General features: G+C 42.5%; 1 protein-coding gene across 1 annotated transcript in view; it reads right to left on the reverse strand.

The window, feature by feature from the left end:
* SLC9A4 (solute carrier family 9 member A4) overlaps positions 1 to 14,646 on the reverse strand; it is a 53,155-nt gene that overhangs the window by 11,958 nt on the left and 26,551 nt on the right. Inside the window, exons 5-8 of the mRNA XM_055400464.2 lie at positions 11,125 to 11,327; positions 10,466 to 10,552; positions 7,409 to 7,479; positions 4,505 to 4,666 (exon numbers count right to left, since the gene is read on the reverse strand). Coding sequence (XP_055256439.2) covers positions 4,505 to 4,666; positions 7,409 to 7,479; positions 10,466 to 10,552; positions 11,125 to 11,327 — 523 coding nt within the window. The remainder of the gene's footprint in view (positions 1 to 4,504; positions 4,667 to 7,408; positions 7,480 to 10,465; positions 10,553 to 11,124; positions 11,328 to 14,646) is intronic.

Here is a 14,646-nt window from a genome sequence, read left to right on the forward strand (position 1 = left end):
CTATTGCTAAACAGAAACTACAGCTAATCAAACAGTTCCACTTCCTGTGTTCATAATAAACTGACCAAAGAGGGAAAAACCATAGGTGAAAAAAATGATAAAATTAAACCTGAGACAGGAGATCTAATTTAGCATTCTCCCCAGTTTATAATTAACCGTTTTGGGAAGGATCAGATTGAGTTAAAGCCCATTTAGGTTGCTGGTTGGCTATATAATGCAGGGGTCTCAGAGGCACTGCCTCATATTAATCCACACTGAGAAGCTGTAGCTATAAAATTATAAGGAAGAATTACTGACCCAAGCAAGGCGATGCATACATTTTCCTACCTGCTACTTCATTAGCAAAATCACCCCTGAAATGATCATATCATGAGCACAGAAAAGATAAAAACCATAGAAAAACTGAATGTTAGTAATCTCTAAGTCAAAAAACTAAAATTATAAACGAAAAGACTCCTGGCACTGGAACAAGACATAAAGAAAGTCTTGATCACCTTAAAGAAAAAGTCACTGGTAATTTCATGGCCATTAAGATCAAACTGGGAAAATTGGGATGTAAATGTATTTGAATAAAAGGTTCAGATTTCTCTTAATCTTTTTTTAAAAAATCAGAGGCTCTAATAATGTAAAAAGAATTTTCAGGACTTTCCTGGCAGTTCAGTGGTTAAGGATTTGCCTGCAAATGCAGGGGACATGGGTTCGATCCCTGGTCCTGGAAGATCTCACATGCCACGGAACAACTAAGTCCGTGCGCCACAAGTACTGAAGCCTGCATTCACTCAAGCCGGTGTTCCACGAGAGAAGCCGGTGCAATGAGAAGAACCACCTCTGGAGAGTAGCCGCTGGTCTCCACAACTGGAGAAAAGCCCACGCACAGCAAGGAAGACCCAGCGTGGTCAAAAGTAACGATAAATATTTTAAAAAAAGGTCTCCATTCTAAACACAGCAATGTAGGTATGAAATCTAGTAGATGCTATATTCATGCCATAATTTGAAGTCCCAAAAGATCAAATATATCTGGATTTATCTGGAAGAATCCATGCTCCCTTAGTAACTTTATACATGAAATCCAGGAAAATGTATATTGACTACAGGACGTGCCCACTGAGTAAACAATGTTACCAACAGCTCTTCTCTGTGTGTGGCTGCCTTGTGTCTTCTTAGAAAGGTCACCAAAGTGCCCATCACTGAGGATAAGTGAGGACTGCAGAATTGTGGCCCCGGCTCCCCACAAGACAATATTCCATCACAGAGGTGAACACAGCATGAGAATCTTCATTCTAGAGTCTTTGGGGTCAGCATGCATGACTGTAAACCTATACCTGGCAATATGTGATCAATTGAAAAATTCTTAAATTATAATCAACCAATATGTGCTTTTTATAAATGACCTTATAAGTATTCGGGAGTTTTTAAAGACAATATTCTGAAGTCGTATAGCTGCAGTGTTATGCCTATGCATTTATTATAAATATTTTAATATCTTTTTGTGTGCTGAGTTGTTTCAGTAGTGTCTGACTCTTTTTGACCCCATGGATTATAGCCCACCAGGCTCCTCTTTCCATGGGATTCTCCAGGCAAGAATACTAGAGTGGGTTGCCATGCCTTCCGCCAGGGGATCTTCCTGACCCAGGGATCGAACCGGAGTCTCTTATGTCTCCTGCACTGGCAAGCAGATTCTTTACCACTAGCGCTTTAATAGCAACCAAATATATTTTAATCAGCTTGAACCTCCACCCACTGATGTTTCTAAGAGCTTACTGCTCATGGGCAAAGCAAGGTGCTTCATATTTAGAATAATAATCCAAATACATACTTATCTACTCCATAGAGTTGTTTTGAGAATCAAATAAAATAATGCATGTAAAAGTAATGGAATTCCCTAGAATCAGCATTGTCTACAGTATGTCATAGACAACTTCTGGGGGTAGTGTTCTCCTGAAGGTCACCGAATTTACAAATCTTAACCTCTTGGAGAACAATTGCTTCAACTTCTAAAGAAAAAAAATATGTGTGCGTCTTGTTGTTATCCTCTCATAGAGAATCACAAAAAGCGAGCTGAGTACACACTTCTTTTTCCTATTATTGTATGAAGGTTTGTTTTTTAAGAAATTAGCTGCTTTGATCTTAGGAGAGGAATTCCTCTTTGCTTGATGTCCTACAGATTTCTGATGAGATCAAATGAAGGCAATTTAAATACTAGACTTGTAGTAAATATCGATTTTAAAAAACCTCTCCCACCTCGGTTAACTAACTAGTTTGGGCTACAGAAGGGGGTATCTCTAAGCTATTAAGCTCTCTTACTAATCTCAAATGTCGGAAAAATAACTGACTCAATCCAAACACAGCCTCCAAATGAAACTGGATTAAAATTTGCCTTGAGGTCACCTGCTTATGAGCAATATAAAATAATACAGAGATCCAAAATATGTTTTAGCACACAAGAATTGGTCTCATTTGAGATAAGCACCCCTACGTTCCCAGACAAGTCCTCACATCACTAGTGAGTAGGTGTTTGAGGATGTTCCTCGTGGTCTAAACTGTCTGCACCTCTCCTGTTGAACATTAAAAGTGAAAAAAGTAAAAGTGTTAGTCGCTCAGCTATGTCCAACTCTTTGCAACCCCTTGGACTATATACAGCCCACCAGACTCCTCTGTCCATGGGGATTCTCCAAGAATACTGGAGTGGGTAGCCAGTCATTCCCTTCTCCAATGGATCCTCCCAATCCAGGGATCAAACTCAGGTCTCCTGCATTGCAGCCAGATTCTTTACTGTCTGAGACACCAGGAAAACCTTGGGTAAGGGGATGCCCAAAAGTTCAGGAATTAAGTGAAGTAGGATTTGACTTCAATGCTGTAGAAAATAAAAGTAAATGCAAAATTATCAGTGATGAATGAAATATTAATAGCAACACTTTAAACAAAGGCAAGATCAATATCCCCCACTTTTCTTTCTGTCTCAGGCTCTCATATGGCTCATCATGTCACTGCCAATTAATATTTGTCAGCATCTTCTCATTTTAGGATTGGAAATTTCCTTAAAGCCATGTAAAACCAGCCAACCAACCACAAAAACAGTCTCACCAAGAAATAAGGCAGAAAGCTTTCTGTTTATACAGAGACGCCCTCAGGGATGCTCCTTTAGATCTTTTTCCCAGACTGGGATTTTTCCCACTTAAGAAAGGTGACAGTTTTTCTGATTCATTAGCAAGTAAGGGTGAGAAATAACACTCAGGCATTGATGACAAGTTGATTGCTGTCTATTCTTATCTCTTGTCTGTTTGCTTTTCAAACATGAGGAGGTTAGGAGAAGATGGATACTCCTGATCTTCTAAAGATGCCAGGGTGGAGAGGCTGGAGTAATTTCTGCTAAATATACATCGTGACTACTTCCCCCCAATTTGTACACTGTTTCTTGGAGGAAAACTGGGCATCTTTGGTAGGGGGTAGAATAATTCTTATGACACTGAAGGGGTTCTTATTAAATTCAGATCAATGTCAGTGTGCTCAGTCACGCCCCACTTTTTTCAACTTCATGGACTGTAGCCTGCCAGGCTCCTCTATCCATGGGATTTCCCAGGCAAGAATACTGGAGTGGGTTGCCATTTCCTTCTCCAGGGTATCTTCCTGACCCAGGGATCGAACCCATGTCTCCTGCATCAACAGACAGATTCTTTACTGCTGCACCACCTGGGAAGCCTCCATCAGAGACTTAAAGCAACTTTATAAAGATGTCTAGCCAGCTCTTGGGATTATAGCTTTCCAGATGCTCTGGCTGAAGCACCAGGCTTCAGAGGGGATCCTCTTATAATGATGGAGTATGTACCAGACTTACCCCTCCCTACACTGCCTCTGTACCAACTTCCTAAGGTCCCCTGGGCCTCTATGCTCCTGCTCACAGCTGGTCTCACATAGACTCAAGCCATCCAGTTTCATTTCCAGCTTCTTGTAGAAAGAAAAAAGGCTCAACTTCCCACAGATCTTTGCCTGAGGCACAATTACAAACACAGCCTTCCCTTTAAATATCCCACCAATCGCCACAGCTCTTGCTCCTACCCCCTCATCCCACAATCCCAGTTAGCATCCTAGGATGCAGACCTGGTCTTTCATAGAAGACAGGAAGAGACCACTCATGGGAGAAGACAACGTTAAGACTAGCAGAGGCACATCAGCAGGGCTTAAAGGGTAGACATGTCTAACTAGGAAGAGAAAGACTTCTAAAATATGCTAAAAATATTCTATAAACTCACTCACCCTTCCCTCCCAAAGAAAGATGTCAGAAAACTCTCCTTTTTTTGCTAGAAAGTACTTTTCAGAAATTAGGTGAAATCGATGGAGCATGGACCAAGCTATAAGGTGCCAAGCTGTAGATGTTATTCATCTCATTTTTCCTTTGTTATACCTCTTCCTCTTCACTCCTGGGATCACCTTTAAATAGAACAATGAGCTACTGCTCTCTGTAATTCTGACACTGAAAGTCCAGATCAAGGGCAATGTCACTTACTGATGGGGGGCGGAAAAGGCTGTAGAGCTTAGAACCCCCGACTCCACCATCTCAATCGCTTGTTTCATTTCCAGCTTCTTGTACAAAGAAACAAGGCTCGATTTTGGCAGATTCTTTCGGATGAGGATTTTCCGTAAATATTTGTGATCAAACTTCTTAAACCTAAAAACGAAAACCAATATTTTGGAAATCTTCAATATCTGTACATGTTATATAAGTATATATACTTTTCTTGAAACAAACTACCACTTAACTGTATTCTCAAAAACGCCAGGACAGTGCCTGGAATTCATAGACTCTGAACACATTTTTTTTTTTAAATCATAGAATTCATACATTTTTTTTTTAAATAAAGAAAGAACGGCCAGATGGCCTGAATACATTGAACATCAACCTAACAAAAGGAAGGGACAAGCTATAATCAGGGCAAAAAGTAGGCATTAAATGGGAAGCAGGAGAGACCAGTTCAGTCCCAATTGTGGGAGAATAAAGGAGGGGCTGATCGGGCTTTTGTTGGTCCATCCTAGTAACCGCTAGCAGTGGCAGCTGCACGTCCAGCCGTGCTGGCCTATTCAACCAGAACCCGTAAGCTTAAACAGCCTGGCTGTTACAGTAGTTTCACTCATTACGTGGCAGATCATTCTGAATCCTGCCAATTAGGTGGGGGCTGGTGGCAGAGCCCACACATACCCTGAATGATGGAGCATCTGAATAAGCCAGAGGCTGACGGCCGCTGACCACTGTCTCAAAGCTCGGGCTGACCCATTAGACTGAGCCACTCAGAGAACGTGGTGCCTTCAGTGTCAGCCATTCGTTTGGAGGAGGAATTTTCAATACCTCCAGCCATCATCCATTCAAAGAGTAATGTGTCTGCTGCTTTATTTCCTGGGTTGCTGGAGTGTCATCTGGTGATTGGTCTCCTGGTCTGTGGGGTGAATGGACTTAATCAGCCAAAGCTCCTCTTGGTTGAGCAGGCTCTGATTCGTGGGCTCTGTGATCTGTGTTTGAGGCTCACTCTGGCTCCAACAGGGTCATTGCTCAGCCTCCTTCATGAGCAGCAATGGTTTCTGTTTATTCCTCAATCTATTGCCATCGGCCCCTCAACTATCAGGACGTGTCTGAGCTCCTCAGCCTGGGCTCCCCTGGACCTTGTCCTGGCCAGACCAGTGGTCGCCACTGCCCTTGTGCTCTCAGCCGCTGGCTCCTGCTGATGGACGACCTGTAAACCCTGCACGTCCTGCTCCCCTTTCAGCCTCCTCATGACTTCTTCCCAGTCTCCTCTGTCCTTCCTCTCCCTTTCCTGCCTCAGAGGACAGGAAGGGAAAAGGGGAAAGCTTCTCCGAGTCCTGTCCTCAGGGAGCTTCCCCTCTTCCCAAGATCCCAGTCATCTCAGCCACATCCACAGCTTTGGGTACCAAATACTGACAATTCACAATCTCTATCACCAGTCACGATTTCCTCCTGAACTTGAGACTCAGTTCCAAAAGGGGTTGAGTGAGTATGAGACACTTAAGCAGAATCTGCTATTGACGCTAAACATTCTTCCACAGTCTATAGACTTAACCATGACATTGCTACCTCCCTCTGCTCGCTATCTGAAGATCAGATGGTCATTCTCATTTTCCTTGCTTCATCTTCCTTTTCTGATATCATAGCCAGCATGTCTCCTCTAAAAGTATTTCAATATGCCTTCTGCTAATTCCTGATCTTCACTAATCTGGAAGCTCTGTGGCTCACTGAAAACAAGAGACCTAAACGCACATCCAGGTTCCACTGTACGGCAGGTTAATTGACTTCTCAGAGTTGGTTTGCTCATCTTTAAAATGAGAATAACAGCACAGGACAGTTAAGGAGATCATGTGAGAGATAACTGGTGTGAGAGATAATTCCTCTCTTTCTTTTTATTGGAGTATAATTGCTTTAAAATATCAGGTTAGTATATTCATGATTTATATAGTAAAATACATCCCCACCCTCAGTGTCATCACAAAGCACCAAGCCCAGCTCTGTGTTCTCTACAGCAGCTTCCCACTAGCTATCTGTTCTACACATGGTAGTGTATATATGTCAGTGTTATGTGTCTTCCCATTTAATTTTTCTCTTTCTAATCCAGCTTCCACATCGTTGTGTAGTTTGCTTTCTGAAGCCTAAGTATGGCTACGCTCCTATTTAATAGCCTTTTGATGTGAGTCTTAAAGGTCAAATCGAACTTTATAGTATCAGTGGCTGTACAGAGATGCTGGACTCTGCCCTGGACAGTGCGTCCTTACCTTTCCTTCCCCTCGTCTCATCTTTCTGACCATATCCAAACCAGGACGTGCTCTCCCTCGCCTTCGCATATGGAGATACACTGCTCTTGCTGATGCTCGGCGGGCTCGCATTCTTCTCTGCGTTCTCTGCCTCTCTTCCACACGCACTTCCACATTATTTTACAGTTTACGCATTTGCCTCTGTTATAACACGCCCCACGCATGCTCAGTCACTCAGTCGTGTCCGACTCTTTGTACACCAGGGATTGCGGCCCGCCAGGCTCCTCTGCCCATGGATTCTCCAGGCAAGGATACTGGAGTGGGCTGACATTTCCTTCTCCATGGGATCTTCCTGAGCCAGGGATCAAACCCGCACCTCCTGCACTGGCCGGTGGGTTCTTTATCCTTGAGCCACCCGGGAAGCAGGCTATAGTAGTTCTCCCTAAAGCACTCCGTTCCAAGTTCACTGCCTCCACCCCCTGGGAGTCCATTTCCCAGGACTTCTTCCCGCTTCCGGTATGGCATGACTCCCGGGCCCTTTGTCTTCCTGGTCCCCTTCCTCAGGAGTCTTTCGAGTTTCAAGCCCGGCTTCCAGGGGACCCCCCGAGGTCCCCACGTCACACCCACCCCTCCTCGGCGCTGAGAGCTGTCTTACTTGTCTCTCACTTGGTAGTGGCTCCACTGCCCGCACACATCCTCAACCCCAGCTTTCAGGTGGTCCATCAGCTGCCAACAAACACAGAAAAATGATTGCTAGTGAAGCATTAACCCCACAAGACACACAGGGAAAGTCAGCACACCGTGAAAAACAAAGGAGGCTTTCGTTTCCTAGCTCACATCCTCTTCTCTGTTGCTCTGTTGATAGGACTGAAGCTTACAGTGCCTTTCCCCGTAATGCCACCAAGGTTCATAATTCAAAGGCTCTGTAGATAAGTTCTTCAAGAAAGCACATAACTTCCAAGGAAAACAAGGTACTTTCTTTGCTATGAATACTATCTTTCTCGAATGATCAAAGAAAATTCTCATTATTGAAATGACATGGATATAAAGCCTAATAACTAATTACTGCTTTAATTTCATTGCAAAAGGAAAAGAAAGTGCCAGTCCCTTTTTATACAGTTTCTAAAAATAGAGTTTTACAGATATTCTATTATAATATCTCCTGGAGAAGGAAACAGCAGCCTACTCCAGTATTCTCGCCTGGGACAGAGGAGCCTGGTGGGCTACAGTCCACGGGGTTGCAAAAGGAGCCAGACATGACTAAGCAACAAAATTATACTGACAGAATTATATCTGTTTCTATCTGACCTTTTTGTCTCAGTATTTACTTTTCACCATCCACGCCAGTTGTACTACATTTGCTTTATCCAAATTGTTTATAAGAATTTAGGGAAAAACACAATCTCTTTATAATTTATTAATTTAAAAGTAATCTAATTTTGTGAGTTTATCATGGCTTATAAATTGTGGGAAGAAAGTAGATGAAAATAATTAATTCTGAAACAATTATGCACTTTCTACCAATAATTAGATCTTTTGTGATAAAAAGAGATAAATACGAAAGGGGTGAAATATCCAGGTAATATTATTTTGGATATATATCTAATTTCTTATTGTAATGAATAGAGGGGATAAAGACAGAGACAAAAATCTTCAATCAGGTTAAAGCACAATTTTCTTTTAAAGTTCTATTTATTTGTTATTTATTGTTGGCTATGCTGGGTTTTCAAAGGTTGGCTTGAAGCTCAACATTCAGAAAACAAAGATCATGGCATCTGGTCCCATCACTTCATGGGAAATAGATGGAAAAACAGTGGAAACAGTGTCAGACTTTGTTTTTTTGGGCTCCAAAATCACTGCAGATGCTGATTGCAGCCATGAAATTAAAAGACGCTTGCTCCTTGGAAGGAAAGTTATGACCAACCTTGATAGTATATTAAAAAGCAGAGACATTACTTTGCCAACCAAGGTCCGCCTAGTCAAGGCAATGGTTTTTCCTGTGGTCATGTATGGATGTGAGAGTTGGACTGTGAAGAAGGCTGATCGCCGAAGAATCGATGCTTTTGAACTGTGGTGTTGGAGAAGACTCTTGAGAGTCCCTTATACTGCAAGGAGATCCAACCAGTCCATTCTAAAGGAGATCAATCCTGGATGTTCATTGGAGGGAATGATGCTAAAGCTGAAACTGCAATACTTTGGCCACCTCATGCGACGAGTTGACTCACTGGAAAAGACTCTGATGCTGGGAAAGGTTGGGGGCAGGAGGAGAAGGGGACGACGGAGAATGGGATGGCTGGATGGCATCACCGACTCTGTGGACATGAGTTTGAGTGAACTCCGGGAGTTGGTGATGGACAGGGAGGCCTGGCGTGCTGTGATTCATGGGGTCGCGGAGAGTCGGACACGACTGAGCGACTGAACTGAACTGAACTGAACTGATGCTGGGTTTTCGTGGCTCCTCGGTCTTTTCTCTAGCTGAGGCGACTGGGGACCACTGTTTCTAGTAGCAGTGTGTGAGTTCTTCTCATTGTGGTGGCTTCTCTTGTTGCAAAGCACAGCCTCTAGGGCATGCAGGCTTTAGTAGTTGCAGCTCCCAGCTCTAGAGCACAGGCTCAGTACTTGCAGCACAGGCTTTGCTACTCTGAGGCAGGTGGGGTCTTCCAGGACCAGAGATGGAATCTGTGTCTCCCTCATTGGCAAGCAGATTCTTTACCACTGAACCACCAGGAAAGCCCAAAGCACTCGGGCTGTATTCCACTGTGTTTAGAGGAATGCTTCTTTTAAAACACTCACTCCTTTATCCCCAGCTGTTGAAGACTTCCAAATGGGCTTGGAAAATTTTTCATTTGGATTTCCTGGAATTAAAATTATTTTATTTCCGTAGGTGACTCCGGCCATGAAATTCTGCACTGATTTTGACTTCATCAGTTTTTTCAGCATCAGAGTTAAGGACTGTCAGACATGAAAGAAAACTATACACTATGTGGGTCAAGGGTCTCAAAGGAAGCCTGAATCTCCTCGACAGCACCTGTGCCGAGTGTCCCCAGTTACTGCGTGTACTTCACCTGTGACTGTGCCGAACAAGAAACCATTGTCCGGATGCTCTTCATTAGGAACTGAAGCTTCTCACAGTACGTCTTCCGTACACTAGTTCCCATTTCTATTCCCCAGAGCCATTTGTTGTTGTTCAGTCGCTCAGTTGTGTCTGACTCTTTGCGACCCCATGGACTGCAGCATGTCAGGCTCCTCTGTCCATGGGACTCTCCAGGCAAGAATACTGGAGTGGGTTGCCATTTCCTTCTCCAGGGTATCTTCCCGGCCCAGAGATCAAACCTGGGTGTCCTGCATTGCAGGCAGATTCTTTACCATCTGAGCCACAAGGAAAGCCCATAATGGCCTATATGGAAAAAGAAAAATCTAGAAAAAAACAGACCCTTTCCTAGAACCTTCAGAAGGAAAGTCAGTCCTGCAAGATCTTGCTTTCATCCCAGTGAGACTCACTATGAACTTCTGACCTCTAGAACTATAAGATAATAACTGTAAGATTCAAGCAACTGAACTTGTGACAATTTCCTACAGCAACACTGGTGGTGGAGCTGGAGAGGAAAGACACCATGTCTAGTGACATATCTACACCTCTAAATCAACTCCCATAGGTGACCAAGAGGGGACATCTTACTAACTTATTAATCATGACCAAGAGATGACTTACACGAGTATGGAGTTCTTCGTTGATGGATTCTTTTTTATTGGTCTTTCTAACATCCAGATACCTGACCAGAGGGCCGACTGTGATTCCCTACGTTGTAAACAACGAAATAAAGGGTTTTATTGTAGCAAACATTGTCAGTGTAGAGACTACATATCTATTAGCAAAACTATGGGGACTCCCAATTTTTATGTCTTTGTTTTGTACTAGTTTCTCTTGAATAAATCTTCCAGTGTTTACTTTAGTTCTTATTTAATGTTTTTAAATTCTGCAATAAAAACAGGTATTATGTCTATATTTTAAAGTAAGGACCTAGTTTCATTCTTTAAAATAAACTCCCATTAGTTTGCTAAGCACTAATTCCAGTTAAAATAAAAACTATTTAGTACTAACTGGAATCTTATTTTCAGTAATACACACTAGAGGTGCTATCATTCACCTGTACCTGAGAACATTTTGATTTTATTATTCAAAAGTCATCAAAATTTAGAGTTTACGGGATGACCCAAAACATGATCTAGACATATTTGGAAATTTAGATATGTGTATTGAACACATATCTGAAAATCAGATGACAGTACCCTTGTCTTGGTATTTTATTAACTTAACACACAATCCTGAGAGGAATAGACTTATTTCAAACAGGAAAGAAATCTACCAACCTGAATAAATACGGTAAAATATATAACGACTAGAGTAGCAGTGACAAACAATTTCTTCCTAGGAAAAAGAGACAGAGGAAGCAAAAACGCAAGGGAAAAACTTCCAGCTCCTCGGACACCACTGTAGAAAATTACGCACTGGTCCTTGATGGAGAAAGGGAAAGTCCGAAACTGGTTACTGACATAGAAGAGAGCAAACACGCCTAGAAGGGGAGAATATGTATTAGGGAGAGGGTCACGAATGAGCAGAGACACAGCAGTGCTAGTGAATACAGGTCATGTCATGTGCCCCCAAACAAGGCAACTGAATTCCATCACGCCCATGACTGTCCGAGCCAAACAGATCAGCTTACAAAGCTTTTCACTTATCGGCTAGTCGTGGCACCAGCAGTGCTTCAGGTCAGAAGTCTTGTTCCCGACAGGAATGTTCACAAGTGTGTGTTTCCGTGTGTGTGCGTATTTGGGATTTCCCAGGTGGCTCAGTGTTAAAGAATCAGCCTGAAATGCAGGAGATGAGGGTTTGATCCTTGGCTTGGGAAGATCCAGGAGAAGGACATGGCAGCACTTCAGTATTCTTACCAGGACAATACCATGGACAGAGGAGCCAGGCAGGCTACAGTCCCTGGGGTCGCATAGAGTCGGACATGACTCAGTGACTGAGTGACGTCTATGTATTTAGAGGAATACATCTTGATATCTTGCTATAAGAAATGGCATCTATTTCCTAATCTATTTTCGTAAACTTTGCTCCACCTTTCAAAATTAAGAAAAGTAAGGATATTACTTGGACGGTACAAGCCTTTCTATCAACTCCTACTCTCACTGAGTCAGCAGAGGGGGTATGTGACTTTGAAGGTGAGAGGAGCCCTCACAGTGCCTGGGGGGTTCTCTGCAGGTGAGCAGAGCCTGTGTGGGCTTTGGTTCTTCTTGAGACTCAATGCAAACAAGAAAGGAAGTTGGCAAGGGGTCACCAGGGGGCTTCTTACTGTCAGTGAGTGTCTTCTTACTTTCTTAAGTGTCAGAAATGGAGGGTGGGAGAGCTTATTGGAAACAGGTGTTGTCTATCCCATCTTTCTCCATCTGCCAGTGGCCCACATGGCTGAGTTACAACCAATGCAGGATTTCCTGGTGAGAGAGGTCCCTTCACTTAAGCTCTGACTACTCAGAGAATAATAAAGCACTCAATATCCTCATGTGACTTCTAATGACACAGACATCACAGCAAGCATTCTTGACACTAACTCTACTGCCCTATAGATCGCTGTAGTATTAGAACTGAAAGGGACCTAACGAACCGGTAAATACTCACTGTTGTGTGCTTGGGGTAGAAGTTTTCGAGTCGTTGACTATCTGCTCAAGGTCAAATAATATCACCAGCTCAAGAGACAAGAATTTGAGCAAACTGTGGGAGATGGTGGAGGACGGAGGAGCCTGGTGCGCTATAATTCATGGGGTTACAGAGTCGGGTGTGACTTAGCTACTGAACAACGACCACAGCCACCACGGTCAAATGGCTAGTTAGTAACAGTGACAAGATCTGATATGACATTATAAATTTATATCAGAGTATTCTTAATTCTTTTCTCCCCTGAAGACCCAACAGGCACACATAATCAGAGTTAATTTTATGAATAATTTAAATATTCCCACATTCTTGTTATTCGTTCCCAGTATCCTTTGATAATAGGGACATTGAAAATGCAGGAGACAATACACTTTAATCTTTTTCATTTTGTTTTGTTTGTCCCGGCTCCTCCATGGACTAGTCACGTGACCCCGGACAAGTGTCAATCTTGTCAGGTCCTCAGTGTCCTCACCTGCTTTCTGGAGATGCTGACAGTATTTATATCAGAAGATGGAGGTAAAGTTCAATAAACTCAATATTTATAAATAACAGAAAACATGACCTTCTATGTTATAACCCTTCGTGAGTGAGAACTATTCTTAGCTATGATGAGTCAGGTAGTAGCCAGAGAGCTGGACTCTGACACCTGGCTCTGTCCCTCACCCTGATGTGGCCAAGTCATTTTCTTGGGAACTGTTCCATCATTTCCCTTGGATGGAAAATACAGGAGCTGGGCTGGATGGTCACCAAGGGTCAACCATGATGAGGTCTCTGCAACATTAATCTCCTAGAGGGTTTCTATTCTTGTTGGCTGGGCTGAAGCTCTGAATTTGATGCTCCTCTCTTGACATTAACTTGACTCGGTAGATACCTGCAGTATTAGAACTTAAAAGGACCTAAGAAATTTGTCCACATACAGTGTTTTGTGGTTGGGGAAGAAGCTTTTCAGTAGTTAACCTTCTGTATGTCTGTTCAGTTGCCTCCAACTCTTTGTGACACTATGGACTGTAGCCCACCAGGCTCCTCTGTCTGTGGGATAGTCCAGGCAAGAATACTGGAGTGGGTTGCCATTTCCTTCTCCAGGAGATCTTCCCACCACGGGAATTGAGCTCACATCTCCAGCACTGGCAGGAGAATTCTTTATCACTGCACCACCTGGGAAGCACAGTTAAGTGTCTTCCCAAGGTCAAATAGCTAATTAGTGATAAGACTTGATGTGAGATTATAAATTTATATCAGAGTATTCTTATATACTCTGAAGACCTAAAGCACACAGATTCAGAGTTACTTTTATGAATGTTTTTAATATTTCTGCATTCTTGTTATTCTTTCTTACATCCTAAAAACCATTCTGAATTTAGAATGGATATATTCAAGATGAGTTCTCAGCCATTTCTCCTAATTTCTCTCTGAGTAATTGGCTTGAAACTACCCATCAAAGTCATGTAAAAATCCTTCAAATATTGTTCAAAATCATTTTAAAATATAACTGCTTCTCTGTTTATAATAGCCAGGACATGGAAGCAACCTAGATGTCCATCTGCAGACAAATAGATAAGAAAGCTTTGGTACACATACACAATGGAGTATTACTCAGCCATTAAAAAGAATGCATTTGAACCAGTTCTAATGAGGTGGATGAAACTAGAGCCTATTATACAGAGTGAAGTAAGCCAGAAAGAAAAACACCAATACAATATACTAACGCATATATATGGAATTTAGAAAGATGCAAATGATAACCTTGTATACGAGACAGCAAAAGAGACACAGATGCATAAAACAGTCTTTGGGACTCTGTGGGAGAGGGTGAGGGTGGGATGGTTTGGAAGAATGGCATTGAAACATGTATATTGTCATATGTGAAACGAATCGCCAGTTCAGGGTCATTGCATGTTATAGGATGCTCGGGGCTGGTATGCGGGGATGACCCAGAGGGAGGATAAGGGGAGGAGGGAGGTGGGATTGGGGTTCGGGAGGGGGAACTCATGTACACCCGGGGAAGATTCATGTCAATGTATGGCAAAACCAACCAATATAATATTGTAAAATAATTAGCCTCCAATAAAAAAAAAGTTGTGTAAAAATGTATATATATATATATAACTGCTTCTAATCAAAGGAAATCTTGTAGTTCAGTAATGAGTGTTCTTACTAATTCCAGAAACAAATATACA

The sequence above is a fragment of the Moschus berezovskii genome, chromosome 11 (assembly GCF_049115385.1).
Source record: "Moschus berezovskii isolate FMDL1 chromosome 11, NW_MosBer_1.0, whole genome shotgun sequence".
NCBI classification, from domain to species: Eukaryota; Metazoa; Chordata; class Mammalia; order Artiodactyla; family Moschidae; genus Moschus; species Moschus berezovskii.